At 48.3% G+C, this 25,237-nt stretch overlaps 1 protein-coding gene across 1 annotated transcript in view; it reads left to right on the forward strand.

Moving 5' to 3' along the window:
• Positions 1-24,506, forward strand: part of PSMB7 (proteasome 20S subunit beta 7) — a 64,751-nt gene extending 40,245 nt beyond the window's left edge. Inside the window, exons 7-8 of the mRNA XM_060757617.2 lie at positions 22,461-22,612; positions 24,304-24,506. Of these exons, the coding sequence (XP_060613600.1) occupies positions 22,461-22,612; positions 24,304-24,415 (264 nt within the window). The 3' untranslated portion in view covers positions 24,416-24,506. The remainder of the gene's footprint in view (positions 1-22,460; positions 22,613-24,303) is intronic.
• The last annotated feature ends 731 nt before the right edge of the window (positions 24,507-25,237 follow it).

Below are 25,237 nucleotides of genomic sequence, written 5' to 3' on the forward strand. Positions count from 1 at the left end.
TCAGAATCCCCGTGTCCCTGCCGTGGGGCTCAGGTGTGGCCTCTCCTGGCTAATCCCCCCAGCTGACACTCGGCGTTTTAATGACTCTGCGGGAAGGTGGCGGCTCGTCGGGAAGTTTGCCAGCAGACAATGGAGATCAAGGGAGACGGTCCGCATTAAGCTGGAGAGCTGCCGGAGTAACGTGCATCCCCACCGGCAGAATGCACACAGCTTAGGCAAATGCCGAGAACGGGGGAACGGGTTCGGCTCCCTTGACAAAAAGTAAGCGCCCGGTGCTTTGCGCATATACCCCTGACAGTAGATCAGGCGCTTTTGTGCGGGGGCGGCTTCCCTGGCGCCTCGCCGTTTTTCTAGGACGCGTCCCTCCCCGCCAGAGCCGGAGAGATTAGCGCAAGTGCATTCTTACTTCTGCAAAAGCGCAAGCATCTCCTCCCCGCCATTCCGCCTTAAATGCTTACACAATTAGGGGGTGTTTAATATGGGTTGTGCTCATTGGTGGCAGGGCTGGAGAATTACTCGCGGAGTAGTAGTAGTAGTAGGACAAACGAGGCTTAAAGAAAACAGTTTGGCCTTTGTAGCAGTAGTTGATCTCTAACTGTATAATTGTATACACAGTGGGGAAAGTGGGGGTCCCTAAATATTGCCAGACTCTTGGGATCTGGGCCACTTTTCCTAACTGGTGGCACTGGGTGATAATTCAACAACATTTGGAGAAACACAGGGGGATTGCTTTCCTTTTTCTTCTGTGTTATCTCTTATTTACCATTCTTCTGTACTCTAGAGCTTAAAAATATATGGTCTCCCGATAGACTATAATTTTAGTGGGTTGTTGTAGGTTTTTTCAGGGCGATATGTCCATGACTAGAGCAGTGTTTCTCGACCTTCCTAATACCGTGACCCCTGAATACAGTTCCTCATGTTGTGGGGACCCCCAACCATCAAATTATTTTTGTTGCTACTTCACAACTGTCATTTTGCTATTGTTATGAATCGTAATGTAAATATCTGATATGCAAGATGTATTTTCATTCACTGGACCAAATTTGGCACAAATACCCAATATGCCCAAATTTGAATGGTGGTGGGCGTTGGGGGAGGTTGGAGACGGATTTTGTCATTTGGGAATGTTGGAGTTGCTGGGATGTATAGTTCACCTACAATCAAAGAGCATTCTGGACTCCACCAACGATGGAATTGAACCAAACTTGGCACACAGAACTCCCATGACCAAGAGAAAATACTGGAAGGGTTTGGTCAGCATTGACCTTTAGTTTGGGAGTTGTAGTTCATAGAATCATAGAATCAAAGAGTTGGAAGAGACCTCATGGGCCATCCAGTCCAACCCCATTCTGCCAAGAAGCAGGAATATTGCATTCAAAGCACCCCTGACAGATGGCCATCCAGCCTCTGCTTAAAAGCTTCCAAAGAAGGAGCCTCCACCACACTCAGGGGCAGAGAGTTCCACTGCTGAACCGCTCTCACAGTCAGGAAGTTCTTCCTCATGTTCAGATGGAATCTCCTCTCTTGTAGTTTGAAGCCATTGTTCCAATGCGTCCTAGTCTCCAAGGAAGCAGAAAACAAGCTTGCTCCCTCCTCCTCCTCCCTGTGGCTTCCTCTCACATATTTATACATGGCTATCATCATATCTCCTCTCCTCCTTCTCTTCTTCAGGCTAAACATGCCCAGTTCCCTAAGCCGCTCCTCATAGGGCTTGTTCTCCAGACCCTTGATCATTTTAGTCGCCCTCCTCTGGACACATTCCAGAGGATATTCACCTATATCCAGATAGCACTGTGGACTCAAACAATGATGGATCTGGAGCAAACCTGGCACGAATACTCAATATGTACAAATGTGAACACTGGCGAAGTTTGGGGAAAACAGACCTTGACATTTGGGAGTTGTCGTTGCTGGGATTTATAGTTAACCTACAATTATGCTGGGGGAAACGGAAGGTAAAAGGAAGAGGGGCTGACCGAGGGCAAGATGGATGGATGGTATCCTTGAAGTGACTGGATTGACCTTGAAGGAGCTGGGGGTGGTGACGGCCGACAGGGAGCTCTGGCGTGGACTGGTCCATGAAGTCACGAAGATCGGAAACAACTGAACGAATGAACAACAACAATCAAAGAGCATTCTGAACCCCACCAACGATAGAATTGGGCCAGACTTGACACACAAGACCCCCATGACCAACATAAAACACTGTGTTTTCTTTGGTCTTTGGTGACCCCTCTGGCACCCCCTTGCGACCCCCCCCCCCCCCGGGGTCCCGACCCCCAGGTTGAGAAACGCTGGTCTAGAGGCATTCTCCCCCGACGTTTCACCTGCATCTATGGCAAGCATCCTCAGAGGTAGTGAGTGACTATCATTTTAGCTTGCTGTATGTGGTTCTGCTGTAGGGAAAACAGGGATCGGATCCTTGGCATTGCTCTTGGGGAAAGTGGCTTTGTTTTGGTGTTTTGGAACTGTGCGTTGGCAAGCTGTACGGAATGCAGGGTCTGGCCCAAGCAGACCCTTCTCCAGAGAGAGAGAGAGAGGATATAGTATTTTACTTACTTAGGCAATCCCTCGTAACCCAAGGATGATGGTCCTCCAAGTGCAGCTTCTTGGCAGGTGGTTGTGGAGCCCAATTCTTGACCCACGTGTTCTTCCAGAGTGAGGCCATGGGTTTCCAGATGGAAGTTGGTCCTGGTCAGGGTTAGCTTGACACGCCTTCTTCTACCTCTTGACACGTTTCTCCCTTCCACCCTCTGTTCATGCCTCTTCGAATTTCGCAGCACTGCTGGTCACAGCTGACCTCCAGTTGGAACGGTCAAGGACAGGGCTTCTCTGCCACAGTATCTAAGGTTGGCTTTAAGCCCATCTTTCAATCTCTTTTCCTGTCCACCTACATTTGTTTCCTGTCCTTGAGTTGAGAGTAGATTAACTGCTTTGGGAGATGGTGATCTTTGGGCATTTGGACAAGATGGCCTTCAGTCCAGCAGAGTTGATGATGTAGGATCATCATTTCAATACTGGTGGTTTTTGCTGCTTCTTCCAGCATGCTGATATTTGTCTGCCTATCTTCCCAAGAGATGGAATCATTCCAGGAGTTGCATGTGATGTCTGTAGACGATCCACATTTCCCAGGCGTAAAACAGGGTTGGGAGAATAGATTTATAAACAAGCCCTTTGGTCTCTCTACGGATGTCCCGGTCCTCAAACCCTCTCTGCTTCATTTGGGAAAATGCTGCACTCGCAGAGCTCAGGCGGGGTTGTATTTCAGTGTCAATGTTGACTTTTGTGGAGAGGTGGCTGCCAAGGGAGCGGAAATGGTCCACATTTTCTAATGTTAACACCATTATGCTGTATTTCTGGCATTGGAGAGGGATTGGCTGATGACTGCTGGAATAATATAATGATTTATTTGTCATGTCAGAACAACCAGTCCAACAGAACAAAGCAAACAAACAGAAAAATACACAACTTGTGAGTTTGGTAGCTGGTTAAATGTCCTTTGACCAGTATCTGGCCACTTGGAGTGCTTCCGGTGTTGCTGCAAGAAGGTCCTCCCTTGTGCATCATGTGGAAGAAGGGCTCAGGTTGCATTGCAGCAGGTGGTTAGTGGTTTGTTCTTCTCCACACTCGCATGTCGAGGATTCTACTTTGTAGCCCCATTTCTGAAGGTTGGCTCTGCATCTCGTGGTGCCCGAGCACAGTCTGTTCAATGCCTTCCAAGTCGCCCAGTCTTCTGTGTGCCCAGGGGGGAGGCTCTCATTTGGTATCAGCCATTGGCTGAGGTGCTGTGTTTGAGCCTGCCACTTTTGGACTCTCGCTTGCTGAGGTGTTCCAGCGAGTGTCTCTGTAGATCTAAGAAAACAATGTCTAGATTTAAGTCGTTGGCGTGCTGGCTGATACCCAAATGGGATGAGCTGGAGATGTCTCTGCCTTGATCAAGGCAATATAATGATCCAAGGCCAAGGCAATATAATGATAATAAACTTTATTTATATCCCGCCACCATCTCCCCAATGAGGACTTGGGGTGGCCTACATGAGGCCATGGAAGAACGCTTTGGTTTCCTCGATGTTCAATGAGAGGCCGAGCTTCTCTTATGCTTCTGCAAAGGTGTTGAGAGAGGCTTGTAGATCTTCTTCTGCATGCACACAGACTGTTATCATCAGCATATTGGAGTTCTATAACAAACATTGTAGATCTTCCAAATGAGCACAGACTGCATTGTCATCAGCATATTGGAGTTCTATAACAGACGTTTGTGGTGTTGGAGGAAAGTTCTGAGAGTGTCTTGGACCTCCAGAAGATCCAATCAGTCCATACTTCAGAACGTAAAGCCCGATTGCTCATTGGAGGGAAGGATAGTTAAAGGCAAAGATGAAGTACTCTGGCCACATCATGAGAAGAAAGGATAGCTTAGAGCAGGGGTCCACAAACTTTTTTAAACAGAGGGCCAGGCCAAAGTCCCTCAAACTGGGATTATAATTTGGAAAAAAAAATGAATGAATTTCTATGCACACTGCACATCTCTTATTTGTACTGCAAAAGAAAAGCACTTAAAACAGTACAGTAATTAAAATGAAGAACAATTTTAAGAAATATAAACTTAATATTTCAATGGGAAGTGTGGGCCTGCTTTTGGCTGATGAGATAGGATTGTTGTTGTTGTTGTTGTGTGCTTTCAAGTCGTTTCAGACTTAGGTTGACCCTGAGCAAGGGCCGGGCAAATGACCTTGGAGGGCCGTATCTGGCCCCCGGGCCTTAGTTTGAGGACCCCTGACTTAGAGAAAGTAATTATGCTGGGGAAAATTGAAGGAAAAAGAAAGAGGGGCCGACCAAGAGCAAGATGGATGGATGTGACAGCCCTTGAAGTGACAGGCTTGACTCTCAAGGAGCTGGGGGAGGTGACGGCCGACAGGGAGCTCTGACATGGGCTGGTCCATGAGGTCATGAAGAATTGGAAGCGACTGAACGAATATTTTTTTTGTCGTGTCAGAAGCGACTTGAGAAACTGCAAGTCGTTTCTGGTATGAGAGAATTGGCCGTCTGCAAGGACATTGCCCAGGGGACGTTGCCCGGATGAACTGATGTTTTTATCATTCTTGTGGGAGGTTTCTCTCATGTCCCCGCATGAGGAGCTGGAGCTGATAGAGGGAGCTCATCCGCCTCTCCCCAGATTCGAACCTGCGACCTGTCGGTCTTCAGTCCTGCCGGCACAGGGCTTTAACCCACTGCGCCACCGGGGGCTCCGTGACTGAACGAACGAACAACACAAACAACATAACAGACGTTGTTGGTCTTTTTCTGAATGCACACAGGCTATGTTATCATCAGCATATTGGAGTTCTATAACAGATGTTGGCTTTCGGTCTGCTGAGGTTAAATACTTCGCCATCTGTCTGATGGATGATTTCCACTCCGGTGGGAAGCTTCCCATCAACAAGATAAAGTATCATAGTAATGAAGATGGAGAATAAGGTTGGGGCAATAACACATCCGTGTTCGACACCTGATTCCACCTTGAATGGGTCACTTGGAGGAGCTGCAGGATGTTTATAAATTTATCAGTGCACCTGATTTTTTGGTAATATTTGGATGAATGGATGTGTGTGAGTAATGCTGAGTAACGCTGTAATATTCCCGATAATTCTGCGTTTTGTCGTTTCCTCCTGTCTCTCTGTCCTTGCGCCTTTCTTTCTCTCAACGGCGTCCAGCATTTTGTCGGAGCTTGAAAAGAAGAAAGCGTAGACTTCAGAAATGGAGGTTTCCGTTTCCCTCGTCTTCGCATGACCTGGCTTCAGCTTCCCAATATACGCGGTTTCGTTTTTCGCGACGCGACCTCTTGTCCAAACCCAGGCGTGCTCGGGAAGGTAGCGGTAATGACTAGACTAATCTGCACCTTTGTATTTAATGGCTGCGACTGAAAGGTTGGCACAGCCTCGGAAATTCATCCCGTGGTTGCATTTCCGTGGAATATTCCTCTGTCAGGCGGCTGCTGATCTCCTCGTGCGAGCAGTGAAATAAGAGGAGCCGCCGTTAGTGAATGGTCGTTCCTTGAATCCTACGTTTCTGCCTTGGCAGGTAATTTGACATAAATTGTTAATGTAAATTCAGGTTAGTAGGGTTTTTTTTAAAAGATAAACTGCTGATTAATTCAGTATAGAACTCAATTACAAATTGAAAGGGGCCACGGCGGGATTCCAGAACCCAAAAGACAACAGATGTTGAATTGATACTCCAGCATATTTCACGTTGGTATGAAATATTAACGTGGTTTATTGTACTTGTGTCGCCGGGTACGGGGGAAGCGGGCTCGCATGCATTTGTACCGGCGCAGAGTGGCAATGCAAGGCTTTTTTTTTTCCAGAGTCATATAATATTTTTTGGGTATTTATTTATCGTGTCAGGGGCAACCAGACCATTGTATTACATTTCTAACAGAACAAAACAAACAAACAAACACAAAGTTTGCAAGATTAAATGTCCTTTGACCAGTATCTGGCCACTTGGAGTGCTTCTGGTGTTGCCGCAAGAAGGTCCTCCATTGTGCTCAGGGTGCATTGCAGCAGGTGGTCAGTGGTTTGCTCTTCTCCACACTTGCATGTCATGGACTCCACTTTGTGGCCCCATTTCTTGAGGTTGGCTCTGCATCTCGTGTTGCCAGAGTGCAGTCTGTTCAATGCCTTCCAAGTTGCCCCGTCTTCTGTGTGCCCAGGGGGGAGTCTCTCATTTGGTTGAGGTTCTTGGTTTGAGCCTGCCACTTTTGGACTCTCGCTTGCTGGGGTGTTCCAGCGGGTGTCTCTGTAGATCTTAGAAAACTATTTCTTGATTTAAGTTGTTGACGTGCTGGCTGATACCCAAACAAGGGATGAGCTGGAGATGCCTCTGCCTTGGTCCTTTCACTATTGGCTGCTCCTTCCCGGCGGATGTCAGCGGGTGCAATGCTGGCTAAGCTGTGTAATTTCTCCAGTGGTGTCAGGCGCAGACACCCCGTGATAATGCGGCATGTCTCATTAAGAGCCACATCTACTGTTTTAGCAGTGTGTTCCACACTGGGCATGCATACTCAGCAGCAGAGTAGCATAGCGCAAGGGCAGATGCCTTCACTGTGTCTGGTTGTGATCCCCAGGTTGTGCCAGTCAGCTTTCGTATGATATTGTTTCTAGCGCCCACTTTTTGCTTGATATTCAGGCAGTGCTTCTAATTTTTTGGGGGTGGGGGGTGGGGGAATGCTTTAAAATAGTTCAGAAAGAATTATAAATCTCTTTCTCTTTTGTGGAGATGTTTAAGGTGCGGTCCAAAGAAATCATTCAACCGTACGTTATTTGAGTCTCCTTTTGGCACAGTGAAAGCGTGGTATAAATACTACTACTAATAATAATAACGATCTTAATGTCCTTAAATATTGTTCTTGTTGTTCTGATGCCTTTCCATCTTGGGTCTTAAGGATAAGGTCTAACCCGCGCAAGACAATCTATCCGTTTTGGATGGTCTAAAAGATGCAACTCTCCAGGTAACGGGTTTAAAGTAAAGATTTAATACCGTCTCTCCGTGATGATGTTGCCGTGACAGTTTAAAACCCGTTCCCTAAATCTCAGCAGACTTTATTGCCAGCAGTGTAATGTCTCTAGGAAGGACTTCCCATAGCCGAGGGGCCACCACTGAGAAGGCCCCATCTCTCGTCCCCACCAAACATATTTGTGACGCAGGTGGGATCAAGAGCAGGGCCTCCCCGGACAATCTTAACGTCCTTAAATATTGTTCTTGTTGTTCTGATGCCTTTCCATCTTGGGTCTTAAGGATAAGGTCTAATCCGCGCAAGATAATCTATCAGTTTTAGATGGTCTACAAAATGCAACTCTCCAAGTAACGGGTTTAAAGTAAAGATTTAATACCGTCTCTGTGCTATAATGTTGCCATGACAGCTTAAAATTCGTTCTCTTATCGCCAGCAGTGTAATGTCTCTCGGAAGGGCTTTCCATAGCTGAGGGGCCACCACTGAGAAGGCCCTGTCTCTCATCCCCACCAAGCATATTTGTGACACAGGTGGGATCGAGAGCAGGGCCTCCCCGGACAATCTTAACATCCTTAAGTATTGTTCTTGTTGTTCTGATGCCTTTCCATCTTGAGTCTTAAGGATAAGGTCTAACCTGCGTAAGTGAAGTAACTAGAAGGCCCCCTTTGCCCTCTTTGGGGCGTGTGGACCCCAATGAGGGGAAATGCTGTGCAGATTGATGTACTGCCTTGCCTTGAGAGTGATGGCAATCTAAAGTGGAAGGGAATGGGCTGAAGTGACTCCTGGTTAGCCGTAAAATGAAAGGAGAGAGTGGCATAATTAGGTGGCGGGGAGACGTGGAAGGAGTAAATCTCGCTGCAGTAGAAGTGCCGATGGGTCCCTTGGTGCCTCTGTTCACGCAGGGATTGAAGTCCCGTATCTTTATCCATTTACTAAATTACTAAGAGAGGGCAACATTCCCCCAGTCCGGGTTGCTGCGTCCTAGGAGCAGATGAGACCAGGTTTCTGGGACTTCAGACATCCAGAGTCCTTAAATCACTCAAAAGTATAACTCGGGAGAGCTTCGTGGAGGACCATTCCTGTCTTCTCACTCCAAAGACTTCGTATTATTATTTCCCAGAAGCTGCACCTGTAGAAAATACGGGACGTTCTCAAGGTGTTTGGTGCCCGTATTTCCCTCCAAAGCCAGGGGCAAAGTGGGAAGGATCATGGAGTGGTTGACTTCCAGCCTTTCCAGGTGCTTTTGAAATAAAAGCACCTGGAAAGACAGGGCCTTCTTAGTGGTGGCCCCTCGGCTATGGAAAGCCCTTCCTACAGACATTATACTGCTGGCGATAAAGTCTGAAAAAGTGACTGTAAGTCATAGAATCCTAGAGTTGGAAGAGACTTCGTGGGCCATTCAGTCCAACCCCATTTTGCCAAGAAGCAGGAATATTGCATTGAAAGCACCCCCGACAGATGGCCATCCAGCCTTTGTTTAAAAGCATCCAAAGAAGGAGCCTCCACCACACTCCCTCTGGGGCAGAGAGTTCCACTGCTGAACGTCTCTCAGTCAGGAAGTTCTTCCTCAAGTTCAGATGGAATCTCCTCTCTTGTAGTTTGAAGTCAAGAAGCAGGAAAATCGCATTGAAAGCACACACACACACACACACACACACACACACCCCGACAGATGGCCATCCAGCCTCTGTTTCAAAGCCTCCAAAGAAGGAACCTCCGCCACACTCCGGGGCAGAGAGTTACACTGCTGAACGTCTCTCACAGTCAGGAAGATCTTCCTCATGTTCAGGTGGAATCTCCTTTCTTGTAGTTTGAAGTCAAGGAGCAGGAAAATTGCATTGAAAGCACAAACCCTTCCCCCCCCCCCCCCGATAGATGGCCATCCAGCCTCTGCTTAAAAGCCTCCACAAAAGGAGCCTCCGCCACACTCTGGGGCAGAGAGTTCCACTGCTGAACGGCTCTCACAGTCAGGAAGTTCTTCCTCATGTTCAGGTGGAATCTCCTCTCTTGTAGTTTGAAGCCATGGTTCCATTGCGTCCTAGTCTCCAGGGAAGTAGAAAGGAAGCTTGCTCCCTCCTCCCTAGGACTTCCTCTCACATATTTATACATGGCTATCATATCTCCTCTCAGCCTTTCTCTTCTTCAGGCTAAACATGCCAAGATGCCCAGATCTTTAAGCCGCTCCTCATAGGGCTTGTTCTCCAGACTCTTGATCATTTGAGTTGCCCAGCTTGTCAATATCTCCCTTCAATTGTGGTGCTCAGAATTGGACACAATATTCCAGCTAACGTGGTCTAACTAAGGCAGAAGAGAGCCTGGGAAGCATGACTTCCCTGGACCCTAGACACCAGACTCCTCTTGATGCATCACATTCCTGTCTCATGTTCACCTCCCTGTCCACAAGGACTCCAAGATCTTTTTCACACGTACTGCCCTCGAGCGATGCGTCCCCCGTTCTGTCTCTTTGCATTTCGTTTTTTCTGCCTGAGTGGAGTCTCTTGCATTTGTCACTGTTCTGCGAGAAACAATCCAATCCTTTTGATTTGGGGGCAGCTACTTTGCTTTTGTCTTTTCCTGAACTCCCCAATAGGTTTAGCTTTGCTTCCCGTTCCGTATTGATCGCCTCCCAATTCCTCCCCGAAGAGAGGCAGGCGTACCCACATTCCTACACAAGCAACGGGGCCGACGACTCTTCCTTGGTCTCATTATGTTCCTCTAGGTATCCTTCAAGGGCCATTGCGTTCCTGGTCCCAAATCCCCACCACTTCCGTCTCGATTTTATCTCTCCCAGATTCTCACTTAAAAGCACTTTGTACATTTTACTACTTTGGTACAGAAAGGGGGTCACAGAACATAGCTGTCGTGGTTTGGTTGAACAAAAGCGTGATTGTTTACTACTGAATTTGGCTTAATCGTTGCCGAGTTACTTCCTGGTGGCATAAAATTACATGACTTGGGTTCCCAGTATGTGATGGTTTAATGCAGCGGATCTCAACCTGTGGGTCGCGGCCCCTTTATTTATTATTTACAGTATTTATATTCCGCCCTTCTCACCCCACTAGGGACTCTGGGCAGATTACAATGTGCATATACATGGCAAACATTCAATGCCATAGACCAGTGGTGGGCAACCTTTTTTTAGCTTGGTGTGTCAAAATTTGCCAAAAACCTGAGCATAACTTGGGTGGGGTGTCAACTTCGAGGAAAAAAACCCCATAATTTTGCAATATTTATAGTTTAAATAAGAAACATGTCTATTCCATGCTGAGTTATGGCGTGAACAATGCTCAAACATGCAGATGTTACATTTGTGGATGGAATTAGATTGGCTCTTATAAGCTGTACTTCTCTGTATGCGGCCGCATGTGGCCGCGTGTCATCAAAGATAGCCATGCGTGTCAGTACTGACACGTGTGTCATAGGTTCACCATCACAACCATAGACACACAATATATATAGACACACGCACAGAGGCTATTTAACATTCCAGCTTTTTCATGAGGATGTTCTGACCACCGGGGGAGCTGTCGCTTCACTGTCCATTTGTGACACTGATGAAGTACTTCCTCATTCTTTGCATTCTTGCTGGAGATATTTTATATGGCGTCATAAATTGCCTCCCCGCATAAGCAGTACCTAAATTTCCTACTTGACAGATGCAACTGTATTTCGGGCTGCAAAGGTCGACAGCAAGCTACACAAATTGGTTGGAAGCTCACTCCGACCCGGACTGGCTTCGAACTCATGACCTTTTTGCTCAGTAGTGATCTTAATGCAGCTGACTCCCCGCCATCTGTGCCACAGTCCCGGTGCAGTTATGAAGTAGCAATTAAAATAATGTTATGGAACACCACAACATGAGGAACTCTATTAAAGGATCGCGGCATTGGGAAGGTTTCGAACCAGTGGTTTAATGTCTAAATCTCCAACATTTCAACTCAAGCAGCCACACATTTCAGTGTTTTGTCTTAGAAGGAAAACACCATCCGGAGATTTATTTATTTATATTTATTTATTTACAGCTTTTCTCTTCCGCCCTTCTCCTCACCCCACAGGGGACTCATGGCGGATTACAGTGTACACATATATGGCAAACATTCAATGCCAATTTTGACATACAACACATATACAGACATAGACAGAGGCTATTTAACTTGGGAGCTGTCGCTTTCCTCGTCCATCTGCGACACTGATGAAGCACTTCCGCATTCCCCGCATGCTTCCCCGCTGGAATGCTTTGCTGGAGTCTTCTTTATGGCCTCATAAATCAGTTAATTTAGCCTCCCCACACTTTTTAAGGTGGTACCTAATGGGGAGCTGTCGCTTTCCTCGTCCATCTGCAACGCTGATGAAGCACTTCCACATTCCCCGCATGCTTCCCCGCTGGAGTCTTCTTTATGGCCTCATAAATTAGTTAATCACCAGGATTGTGGCGCAGCGGGCTGAGTGTCAGCTGCATTAAGATCACTCTGTCCAAAAGGTCATGAGTTCGAAGCCAGCCCGGGTTGGAGTGGGTTTCCAACCAATTGTGTATAGCCTGTTGTCGACCTTTGCAACCCGAAAGACAGTTGCATCTGTCAAGTAGGAAAATAAGGTGCCACCTTAAAGTGTGGGGAGGCTAAATTAACTGATTTATGAGGCCATAAAGAAGACTCCAGCAGGGAAGCATGCGGGGAATGCGGAAGTGCTTCATCAGCGTCGCAGATGGACGAGGAAAGCGACAGCTCTCCTGGCGGCCAGAAAAAGTTAAATAACATATGTGTATGTCTGTATATGTTTGTATGTTAAAATTGGCATGGAATGTTTGCCATGTATGTGTACACTGTGTCCCCTGCGGGGTGAGGAGAAGGGCGGAATATAAAAGCTGTAAATAAAATAAATAATAAATCAATTTAGCCTCCCCACACTTTAAGGTGGTACCTAATTTTCCTACTTGACAGATGCAACTGTCTTTCGGGTTGCAAAGGTCGACAACAGGCTACACACAATTGGTTGGAAACCCACTCCAACCCGGGCTGGCTTCGAACTCATGACCTTTTGGTCAGAGTGATCTTAATGCAGCTGACACTCAGCCTGCTACGCCACAATCCTGGAGATGCGATTGGTTCAAAGTTTGCCACTTGCTTCCTTTGCCGGGTCCCGGTGTTGTGCTTTTCCGCCGTCAGCAAGGCGACCGAACGGCTGCGTTTCTTTGCGAGGTGGAGTGAGGGGAGGGCGGCTGCTTGGGACTCTTGTCACCGCAGCCGGGGAGAGGTAATCTATCAGTTTTGGATGGTCCACAAAACGCAACTCTCCAGGTAACGGGTTTAAAGTGAAGATTTAATACCGTCTCTCCGCGACGATGTTGCCGTGACAGTTTAGAACTCGTTCCCTAAATCTCCGCAGACTTTATCGCCAGCAGTGGGCCAATATCGGGTTTAATGGCATTGCAGCCCATAAATCATCTTTTAAAGATGCTACCAGTAGTAGCTCCAAAATTAAATGCAGGCAATCTCCTCCGTTATAAATAATTTATCAAACGCCGCTTCGGATGAGTTGTTTATTTTCCCCTTTACCGCTCAATCCCGTTGACGCGTGTTGAGAGATCCATTAGTGGTCAGTGTAATGAACCTGGGGGTCCTCGGCGGCCCCCTCCAGCCGCTCGGCCCATCTGGGGTGACCATTACGCGGCCGGCCCGGACCTCGGTGTGCTTTTTGCAAGCGCTGCCCATTTGTCTTGCGGCGGTAAATGGAGGAGCGCATGGGAGCCCTGGGACACATTGCGCGGTGCCGGCGCGGAGGCAAAGCCGAGCGGCCTATAAAGGGCTGCTTGTCACGGCTGAGGCTCGTTCCAGTCCATCACTCTCGCCGCAATCTCGCCCCGGAGAATGATATTCCCAGTTAGCTTGGGCTTTGCAGCCATCAAGGAAGAAGTGCTCCTTTTATGTACTCAGAACTTTTAGGGGACTTTGTGAGATTAATTATTACGCTGCGTCCTTCGTTCCTCCTTTCGCCCTGCGTTTGTGTGGCACGAGGGGCTTCTCCGGCCGGGATGGTACCGTGAAGATGGACTCGGGGCCTCGCGGAGAAGCCTCTCGTGCCAAACAAACGCAGGGCGATTGACAAGCTGGAATGTGTCCAGAGGAGGGCGACTCAAATGATCAAGGGTCTGGAGAACAAGCCCTATGAGGAGAGGCTTAAGGAGCTGGGCATGTTTAGCCTGAAGAAGAGAAGGCTGAGAGGAGACATGATGAGAGCCATGTATAAATATGTGAGAGGAAGCCACAGGGAGGAGGGAGCAGATCAAGGGTGTGGAGAACAAGCCCTATGAGGAGCGGCTTAAGGAGCTGGGCATGTTTAGCCTGAAGAAGAGAAGGCTGAGAGGAGATATGATGAGAGCCATGTATACATATGTGTGAGGAAGCCACAGGGAGGAGGGAGCAGATCAAGGGTGTGGAGAACAAGCCCTATGAGGAGCGGCTTAGGGAACTGGGCATGTTTAGCCTGAAGAAGAGAAGGCTGAGAGGGGATATGATGAGGGCCATGTATACATATGTGAGAGGAAGCCACAGGGAGGAGGAGGGAGCAGATCAAGGGTGTGGAGAACAAGCCCTATGAGGAGCGGCTTAAGGAGCTGGGCATGTTTAGCCTGAAGAAGAGAAGGCTGAGAGGGGATATGATGAGGGCCATGGATAAATATGTGAGAGGAAGCCACAGGGGGGAGGGAGCAGATCAAGGGTCTGGAGAACAAGCCCTATGAGGAGCGGCTTAAAGAGCTGGGCATGCTTAGCCTGAAGAAGAGAAGGCTGAGAGGAGACATGATAGCCATGTATAAATATGTGAGAGGAAGGCATAGGGAGGAGGAGGGAGCAAGCTTCCTTTCTGCTTCCTTGGAGACTAGGACGCAATGGAGCCATGGCTTCAGACTACAAGAGAGGAGATTCCATCTGAACACGAGGAAGAACTTCCTGACTGTAAGAGCCGTTCAGCAGTGGAACTCTCTGCCCCGGAGGGAGTGTGGTGGAGGCTCCTTCTTTGGAGGCTTTGAAGCAGAGGCTGGATGGCCATCTGTCAGGGGTGCTTTGAATGCAATATTCCTGCTTCTTGGCAGAATGGGGTTGGACTGGATGAGGGCCCAGGAGGTCTCTTCCAACTCTAGAATTCTATGGAATGAGCCCCAAAGTGACATTTTGGGCATCGCAAATGGCTCTTAAGTGATGGCAAGGATTTAAAAAATTTAAAATAATTAAAAAATAACCTACACGGGCTACGCGGGCCTCTCCATTTGGGAAGTTATTTCAACCGCGTGGTGATTCAGGCTGGTGAAGTGAGGCCTAATTGAAACATCTTTGAATGCTTGCCCAAATAATGTCGGAATTGGACAACACAGGTCCTTTGAAAACTGCGGCATTGCAAAGGCCTAGTGCCAAATTGTGTTGTGTTTTCGTTGTTCCGAAGCTCAATGCTTTGGCTGGGTGTTGCATTTCCAGGTTTGCACGAACAGGCTCGCCTTGCTTTCCAGGGCCTCGTATTCGATTACATGGTTCCCGAGCCAAGCAGGTGAGACCTACCTGAGCCAACACATTCCAGAGAGAGCTCTGCCTTTCATTTAGAATCAGGACAAGTTTTAGGTATATTCTACAATATCTCTTCAGTGGAAGCAAATGAGGAGCTCATCTCTAGGGCCGAGTCCATGGCATGTCTTGGGGGGGCTTGGGGGAAAGCTCATCCTCAAATCTGAGGGGATCTTTGGGTTGGAAGGAAGGCACAAGAGGGTTGTTGTAGGTTTTTTCGGGCTATATGGCCATGGTCTAGAGGCATTCTCTCCTGAAGTTTCGCCTGCATCTATGGCAAGCATCCTCAGAGGTAGTGAGGTCTGTTGGAACTAGGAAAAAGGGTTTGGAATGATGACCAGGGTGAGACAAAGGACTCTTGTCTGCTGGAGGTAGGGGGTGAATGTTTCAACTGACCACTTTGATTAGCATGCAATGGCCTGACTGTGCCAGGAGCAATCTTTTGTTGAGAGGTGATTAGATGTTCCTGCCTGCTGTTGTGCTGTTGCAATTTTAGAGTTTTTTTTAATACTGGTAGCCAGATTTTGTTCATTTCCATGGTTTCCTCCTTTCTGTTGAAATTGTCCACATGCTTCTTGTGGATTTCAGTGGCTTCTCTGTGTAGTCTGACATGGTGGTTGTGAGAGTGGTCCAGCATTTCTGTGTTCTCAAATAAAGTGCACAAGAACCCCAAAACAAAAGCTTGACTTGAAACATTTACTATGGAACTCAGGCCTAGCTTCTCACATGAACGCTATGTTGCCTGAATTAACTGTTTGTTAAACAACTTGCTATTTAATAGATGGCCATGAAATCATTTCGTTTCCCATGAATTCTCTTCACAACTTTCCCATGTAATTGCTCTGACCTGTGACGCCTATTTTCTGCTCTGATTTGTAAACAAATACCTTTGTTGATTTCAGTATCTCCAAGTGTTTTTTCCCCCTGGGAGCCTTCTGTATCATTTAATTCTCCACCCGATTCCTTCTCTAATGTTGCAGTTTCTGGCTCCTCTGACTTGAGAGAGCTCTGCCTTTAATTTAGAATCAGGACTAGTTTTAGGTATATTCTACAGTATCTCTTCAGTGGAAGCAAATTAAAGGGCTGAATCCATGGCACGTCTTGGGGGGCTTTTTGGGAAAGCTGATACTCAAATCTGAGGGGCTCTTTGGGTTGGAAGGAAGGCACAAGAACCCCAAAAAACAGGAACATAGAAACTCCCAAAACACTTGAATCCAAACCATGGCTTGACTTGAAACATTTACTATGGAACTCAGGCCTAGCTTCTCACTTGAACGCTATGTTGCCTGAACTAACTGTTTGGTAAGCAACAAAATGCCTTGAAAACATTTCATTTCCCATGAATTTTCTCCACAGCTTTCCCACATAATCGCTCTGACCTACGATGCCTATTTTCTGCTCTGATCTGTAAACAAAGACCTTGGTTGATTTCCGTATCTCCAAGTGTTTGTTTCCTGGGAGCCTTCTATGTAATTTAATTCTCTACCTGACTCCTTATCCAATGTTGCAGTTTCTGGCTCCTCCGACTGATCTTGAAACCCTGCACTTTCCCAGTCAGATTTCTCACAGAGAGAAGCATCATTCCCCTGACTTTAATCTTCATCACTTTGTGCCCCAGGAAATGCTACAGGCAATCCCACAAATCCTCTCTAAATCACCCGTGAACCCATCAGCCTCAGGAGTCTCAGGCTGATCCACAACAGCAGAGGCCGGGTGGCTATTGGAGTGCGCTGAGTGTGTCCTCCTGCCTGGATGGCGCTTGGGGACCCTTCCAGTTCTAAGATCCAACTCTGGAGTTTGGGTTAGAGTTGTGTGTCATGAGATTCACAACACAAAACATGCAGGACGCTCTAAGTCAGTGGTTCTCCACCTTCCTAATGCCGTGACCCCTTAATCCAGTCCCCCATGTTGTGGTGACCCCCAACCATAACATTGTTTTCGTTGCTACTTCATAACAGTCATTTTCCTACTGTTATAAATCATAATGTAAATATCTGATATGCAGGATGCATTTTCATTCACTGGACCAAACTGGGCACAAATACCCAATACACCCAAATGTGAATTGGGGGAGGATTGATTTTGTAATTTGGGAGTTGTAGTTGCTGGGATTTATAGTTCACTTATAATCAAAGAGCACTCTGAACTCCACCAGCGATGGATTTGAACCAAACTTGGCTCCCATGACCAATGGAAAACCCTGGAAGGGTTTGGTGGGCATTGACCTTGAGTTTGGGAGTTGTAGTTCACCTACATCCAGAGAGCACTGTGGACTCAAACTATGATGGATGTGGACCAAACTGGGCACAAATACCCAATACACCCAAATGTGAATGCTAGTGGGGTTGGGGGAGGATTTTGATTTTGTAATTTGGGAGTTGTAGTTGCTGGGATTTATAGTTCACCTACAATCAAAGAGCACTCTGAACTCCACCAGCGATGGATTTGAACCAAACTTGGCTCCCATGACCAATGGTAAACCCTGGAAGGGTTTGATGGGCATTGAACTTGAGTTTGGGAGTTGTAGTTCACCTATATCCAGAGAGCATTGTGGACTCATGCAATGATGGATCAGGACCAAACTGGGCACAAATACCCAATACACCCAAATGTGAATGGTAGTGGGGTTGGGGGAGGACTGATTTTGTCATTTGGGAGTTGTAGTTGCTGGGATTTATAGTTCACTTATAATCAAAGAGCATTCTGAACTCCACCAGCGATGGATTTGAACCAAACTTGGCTCCCATGACCAATGGAAAACCCTGGAAGGGTTTGATGGGCATTGACCTTGAGTTTTTGGAGTTGTAGTTCACCTACATCCAGAGAGCACTGTGGACTCAAACTATGATGGATGTGGACCAAACCTGGCACAAATACTCAATATGCCCAAATGTGAACACTGGTGGAGCCTGGGGGAAATAGACCTTGACTTTTGGGAGTTGTAGTTGCTGGGATTTATAGTTCATTACAATCAGAGAACATTCTGAACTCCACCAACGATAGAATGGGCTCAAACTTCCCACATGGAATCCCCATGACCATCAGAAAATACTATGTTTTCTGATGGTCTTTGGCGACCCCTCTGACACCCCCTCGCGACCCCCTCAGGGGTCCCGACCCCCAGGTTGAGAAACACTGCTCTAAGGGATGGGTTTATGTGTGGGTGGGACCCGAACGGAGGCAAACAGGGGGGTGCAGTTCAGCTTTGCAACGAAGGAATGGCCTTCGGATCTGAGCTCAGATTTGGAATGCGGTGAGCACAACCCGGTCTTCTTCCCTTGTGTCCAAACTTCCAATTTGGTGTGAAAATTGGCAGCGGCTTCCTGTTTTCCTCTCTCTCGGGACCGCCTTGAAGGGAGTCTTCTTCCCTCCGCGGGCTGTAGAGGGTGCCAGCGTTACGGGAATTGTTTCCCGTCGTTTCCGTGTTTCGGCATCTCTCGTCTGCTGGAAAAATAATCAACTCGAGGGGCTTGAGCTTTGCCCTTTTGCTATCGTTACGCTTTTGTAGGATGAACTCTGCCTACCTGCACAGATTAGTTGCCCATTTCTGAAAGGGTTTTGCCTCCTTTTTCAGGAGATTTCTACCGCTTTGGCTGATTATATTATTGATTTGATTTGATTTGATTTGTTTACTATAGTTATATACCACCTTTCTCAGCCCTCGGGCGACTCAAGGCGGTTTACAGAGGCAAAATTCAGTGCTCAAACACATCCTAAAACATTTGAAACTTTTAAAAGCATTATATAAATTTATTTATTTATCGTGTCATCAGCAACCATACCATTGTACAGGGTTAGTCAAAATGCATAGGCCAATAAGCCATTCAATTGAATGGCTTATTGGCCTATGCATTTTGACTAACCCTGTATTACAATTTTAACAGAGCAAAACAAACACACAGATTAAAAAGAAAAGAAAAAAGAAAAACACACAGATTTTGCAAATTTGGTATTTGGTTAAATGTCCTTTGACCAGTCTCTGGCCACTTGGAGTGCCTCTGGGGTTGCCGCAAGAAGGTCCTCCCTTGTGCATCATGTGGCAGGGCTCAGGGTGCATTGCAGCACGTGGTCAGTGGTTGGCTCCTCTCCACACTCGCATGTCGAGGATTCCACTTTGTAGCCTCATTTCTGAAGGTTGGCTCTGCATCTCGTGGTGCCAGAGCGCAGTCTGTTCAGCGCCTTCCAAGTCGCCCAGTCCTCTGTGTGCCCAGCGGGGAGTCTCTCATCTGGTATCACCCATGGATTGAGGTGCTGGGTTTGGGCCTGCCACTTTTGGACTCTCGCTTGCTGGGGTGTTCCAGCGAGTGTCTCTGTAGATCTAAGAAAACTATTTCTTGATTTAAGTCATTGACGTGCTGGCTGATACCCAAACAGGGGATGAGCTGGAGATGTCTCTGCCTTGGTCCTTTCACTGTTGGCTGCCACTTCCCGGCAGATGTCAGGTGGTGCAATACCGGCTAAGCAGTGTAATTTCTCCAGACACCCCGTGATAATGCTGCATGTCTCATTCAGAGCCACATCCACTGTTTTAGTGTGGTGAGATGTGTTCCACACTGGGCATGCATACTCAGCAGCAGAGTAGCACAGCGCAAGGGCAGATGTCTTCACTGTGTCTGTTTGTGATCCCCAGGTTGTGCCAGTCAGCTTTCGTATGATGTTGTTTCTAGCGCCCACTTTTTGCTTGATGTTCAGGCAGTGCTTCTTGTAGGTCAGAGCACGGTCCAGGGTTACTCCCAGGTATTTGGGTGCGCTGCAATGCTCCAGTGGGATCCCTTCCTTCCCAGGTAATTCTCAGAGCTCAGGATGCTTGTCTGTTCTTAAGGTGAAAGGCACATGTCTGTGTTTTTTAATCATAACACAGTCAATAAAACATAGATCATAACGTCTCATAATTAAAATCCAGGTCCAATATCGTCACCCCATCGATACATATTCCTATATCTGTTTCACTGCCTTTTCCAACGCCTGCTCAAACAGCCAGATCTTAACTTTCCTCCAGAATGCGAAAAGAGAAGGGGTCGATCTAATGTCTCTAGGAAGAGTGTTCCATAGCCGAGGGGCCACCACTGAAAAGGCCCTGCCTCTTGTCCCCGCCAAACGTATTTGTGACGCAGGTGGGATTGAGAGCAGGGCCTCCCCAGATGATCTTAACATTCTAGTTGGTTCATAGGAGGAGATGCGTTCGGATAGGTAAGTTGGGCCAGAAGAGTTTAGGGTTATTCTCCTGCAGACGGCTCTGTGTGCGTCTTCTTCTCTTGATAGAAAAATTGATGGGTTCTGTGTGGTCTCCGTAATCCACATAAGGGCTTATACCTGTTTAGAGACACATTGGGAACATCCCAGAGCCTTTTGGTAGGGACCCCCAATGTATGCATGTTTGAATGCTTCTTCCCCTTAGACATGGGCAAAATTGGACTTCAGTTCCCACAATTCCTGGCCTCAGGCCCCTTCCTTTTCCCCCTCAGCCGCTTAAGCGGCTGAGGGGGAAAAGGAAAGGGCCTGAGGTTTTGTTCTCTTGGAACTGGACACTTCAGTCAAGCAAGGGGTCATCTTCATACCCACACTGTGGGAACAGAAGTCCAAAACACCTGGAGGAAGGGCCCAAGTTGGCCCATACCTTGGTCCTCTTGGAACTGGACACTTCAGTCAATCAAGGGATCATCTGCATACCCACATTATGGGAGTTGGAGTCCAAAACACCTGGAGGGAGGACCCAAGTTGACCCATGCCTTTGACCTCTTGGAACCGGACAGTCCAGTCAGTCAAGGGGTCATCTGCATACCCACATTATGGGAGTTGGAGTCCAAAACACCTGGAGGAAGGACCCAAGTTGACCCATGCCTTTGTCCTCTTGGAACCGGACAGTCCAGTCAGTCAAGGGGTCATCTGCATACCCACATTATGGGAGTTGGAGTCCAAAACACCTGGAGGAAGGACCCAAGTTGACCCATGCCTTTGACCTCTTGGAACCAGACAGTCCAGTCAGTCAAGGGGTCATCTGCATACCCACATTATGGGAGTTGGAGTCCAAAACACCTGGAGGGAGGACCCAAGTTGACCCATGCCTTTGTCCTCTTGGAACTGGACACTTCAGTCAATCAAGGGGTCACCTGCATACCCAGGTTGTGGCAGTTGGAGTCCAAAACACCTGTAGGGAGGGCCCAAATTGGCCCATGCCTTTGTCCTCTTGGAACTGGACACTTCGGCCAGTCAAGGGATCATCTACATACCCACATTATGGGAGTTGGAGTCCAGAACACCTGGAGGGAGGACCCAAGTTGACCCATGCCTTTGACCTCTTGGAACCGGACAGTCCAGTCAGTCAAGGGGTCATCTGCATAACCACGTTGTGGGAGTTGGAGTCCAAAACATCTGGAGGGCCAAAGGGTGCCCTTGCCTGATCTAGACCAAACTTGGCACACAGGCCCAACATGGCCAACAGAATCTACTGGAAGGTTTTGGAGGGATTGACCCACCTGGGTGGGATTGTATTTCACCCTACATCCAGAGAGCACTCTTAATTGCATCGATGACAGACCCAATATAACCAACTTTGAATACAGGCAGAGTTTGGGAATGGTTGACCTTGGAATTTGGGAGTTGTAGTTCACCTGCATCCAGAGAGCACTGTGAACCCAGCCAACAATGAATCTGGACCACAACTGGCACACAGACCCACCGTGGCCAATTGTTAATACAGGTGGGGTTGGGGGGGGGGGAGGTGATTGACCTTGACATATGGGAGTTGTAGTTCACCTGCATCCAGAGTGCTCTCTGCACCCCACCAATGATGGATGCAGAACACCTGGGGGGAGGGCCCAAGTTGGCCCATGCCTTTGTCCTCTTGGAACTGGACACTTCCGTCAATCAAGGGATCATCTGCATACCTACGTTGTGGGAGTTGGAGTCCAAAACACCTGGAGGGAGGGCCCAAGTTGGCCCATGCCTTTGTCCTCTTGGAAATTGACACGTCAGTCAATCAAGGGATCCTCTACATACCCACATTATGGGGGCTAAAGTCCAAAACATCTTGAGGAAGGGCCCAGGTTGGCCCATGCCTTTGTCCTCTTGGAACTGGACACCTCAGTCCATCAAGGGGTCATCTGCATACCCACGTTGTGGGAGTTGGAGTCCAAAACACCTGGAGGAAGGGCCCAAGTTGGCCCATGCCTGCCTTAGACCCATTATTACAGCATGGATGAATATGCCTCTGTCTATTTGAACCACGATGCACAGTCCCAAAGTGTGGGCAGAAGGATCTCCCTACCTTCCAAACAGATCCTCTCCTGCTTTTCTCACCTCTAAGAATTCATTTTGGAGGTTTTGTCAGGAGGCCAGCCTTATGCATCTGGCCAGGCAACTGACCCATACGGTTTTGGATGTTTTTCTCCCAGGAAGAAGAAGCCAAGCAGCTGGTGAGAGATGCCATTGCGGCCGGGATCTACAACGACTTGGGTTCCGGCAGCAACATCGACCTCTGTGTCCTTAGCAAGAACAAGCTGGACTTCCTCCGTCCTTATGACACTCCCAACAAAAAGGGGGAAAGGTGAGTCGAGGGGCCGTCGGTCTCCAGGTGGGGATAGTTTGATATGGATTTGCAAACGTTGCACGTGGAACTGTGGGATGTTTCAAAAAGGTCGGCCCAATCCGAAATTGCTCTGTTTGTGCAAACGTGACACCCCCCCCCCCCCCATGAGTGAGACTCTTCCCTCTTGAAAGGATGCAGTGTCGTGTTTGCAAGGATGACCGGTCAATGCCTCTCCCAGTGCACAAACAGCCCCTCGTTTCACGCAGTGACCTCCTGCCCTTGAGACTTTTTTCCAGGGCACGTTTCATTCCTGCGCTTGGACACAGCCTTCTCTCCGCAGTGGGATTGCAAAGGCAGTAACGTTTGGCAATTCGTATTGGGCAGTGGGCAACTCTTTTTGGGAAGGCCAGCTTGGGTTTCCCCTGAGTTTCCTTGCAAAGACACCCTTGCAAAAGGGTCATGGGAGAGCGGGCGAGGGATGGCCGCCTGGGAGTGGCCTGAGGCCTTGAATGAGGGAGAGCACTCACCTTTGCAGTCTGGCCCAAAATGAAAGGTTCTCAATCGGATGCAAACAATCCTAGACCTAGGCAGTAGTTTGTAATAGTCGTCTGCATTTGGGTAAAGCTTGATCTGTTTCGTGACCTGGCTTTCGGTGGGGTCCCCAATCCATTTCTACTGAGCATTCTGAAATAGGGCGGATACTTGTTTTTGGTGCCGAAAGATAGAATCATAGACTCAAAGAGTTGGAAGAGACCTCCTGGGCCATCCAGTCCAACCCCATTCTGCCAAGAAGCAGGAATATTGCATTCAAAGGACCCCTGACAGATGGCCATCCAGCCTCTACTTAATAATAATAATAATAATAATAATAATAATAATAATAATAATAGAGTTGGAAGAGACCTCCTGGGCCATCCAGTCCAACCCCCTGCCAAGAAGCAGGAATATTGCATTCAAAGCACCCCTGACAGATGGCCATCCAGCCCCTGTTTCTGTTTCCTTTCAGCCCATTAGTGGTCAGGGAGCCCTTCCCACCCAGGCTCCCCTTCCCAGCACACACTTTTGGATGGGATTTGCCTCACCTTCATCTGAGGAGTTGAAGGGCTCCCTGGCTGGAGCTGAAGACTTACCGTGTTTGGTACCGATGGCCTTGCTCCGCAACCCAAAGCGCCTGAGCCTGAAAGGACCTGCACCCGAGCACTGAGTAAGCAGCGCTCCTGACTTGGCGCTTGGATGCAGGGACTATGGGACTATGTGCACTGCAATTGATCCAAAAATCAGGCTCGGAGCTGGTACTTGTGCTTGTCTGCCTTTCGTATCGAGTTTATTTTCGTTCCCGTTTTCTGCCATCTGAATGGACGGAACGAAACGGAAATGCGACTCAAACAGATGATACGGATACCGGGCCCACGACTAGTTTGTAGTCTCTTTCACTCAACTTGCTCCTTGGCTTTCAGTCTATGGAAGGCCAGGACAGTATGGTATCATGGGACTCCCGATGTTATCGTACTGTAACTCTAATCATAGGCTCTGTAGGCAAGGGACGTGCAGCCCGACCTCTGCAAGGCCCATGGTTCTCCCCACTCCTGCATTGCGCCAAGTCCTGTTCAGTGTGCCATTCCACAGTTTGAACAGCCCACCAGTGGTGTTGAGGTTGTGGAGCTCCTCAAAGTGGAATCATTGACTGATTGGTCTCTTTCTCTCGACAGGCAAGGGAGGTACAAGTGCGAGAAAGGGACGACAGGAGTCCTGACGGAAAAGGTGACTCTCCTGGACCTGGAAGTGAGCGACGAGACCGTGCAGACAATGGACATCTCCTGATTGTGTTGTACACTCCTGTGGCGGGGGAGGTGAGGATTCGAAATTGACATTCCCTGCGTAGTAGAATGAATAAAACCCCAATAGGAACTGACTCATTTACTCATCTCGTGGCTGGATTTCTGTGTGTGTGTGTGTGTGTGTGTCTGGGGGCTGCCAACAAACAAGTGAGAATGCCTCGAGTCTCTTCTTGTGTTTGGCTAGGGAACACGTCAGGAGTCAGAGAAGGTAAATGTCGCATTGGTACAGGTGTCACTTTTGTCCTAAGCTTAGGGAGAAGAGGTGAGCATTTGCACAGCTCAGGCTCGTGCGCCAGCTGCGCCCGTATCTCGGGAAGTCTGACTTGGCCACGGTGGTACACGCTCTGGTCACATCCCGCCTTGACTACTGCAACGCTCTCTACGTGGGGCTGCCCCTGAAGACGGCCCGGAAGCTTCAGCTGGTTCAGCGCGTGGCAGCCATGTTACTAACTGGAGCGGATAGCAGGGAGCATACAACGCCCTTGCTGTCCCAGCTCCACTGGCTGCCGATTTGCTACCGGACCCAATTCAAGGTGCTGGTCTTGGCCTACAAAGCCCTAAACGGTTCCGGCCCAAGATACCTTTCAGACCGCATCTCGGCCTACGAGCCCACGAGGACCTTGAGATCGTCTGGGGAGGCCCTTCTCTCGATCCCGCCTGCCTCACAGGCACGGCTGGCGGGGACGAGGGAGAGGGCCTTCTCGGTGGTGGCCCCCCGGCTGTGGAACACTCTCCCTGTGGACATCAGACAGGCGCCCTCCCTCTTGTCCTTTCGAAAAAGCCTTAAGACATGGCTGTTCGAGAG

Source organism: Anolis sagrei, chromosome 11 (genome assembly GCF_037176765.1).
Source record: "Anolis sagrei isolate rAnoSag1 chromosome 11, rAnoSag1.mat, whole genome shotgun sequence".
Taxonomy (NCBI): Eukaryota; Metazoa; Chordata; class Lepidosauria; order Squamata; family Dactyloidae; genus Anolis; species Anolis sagrei.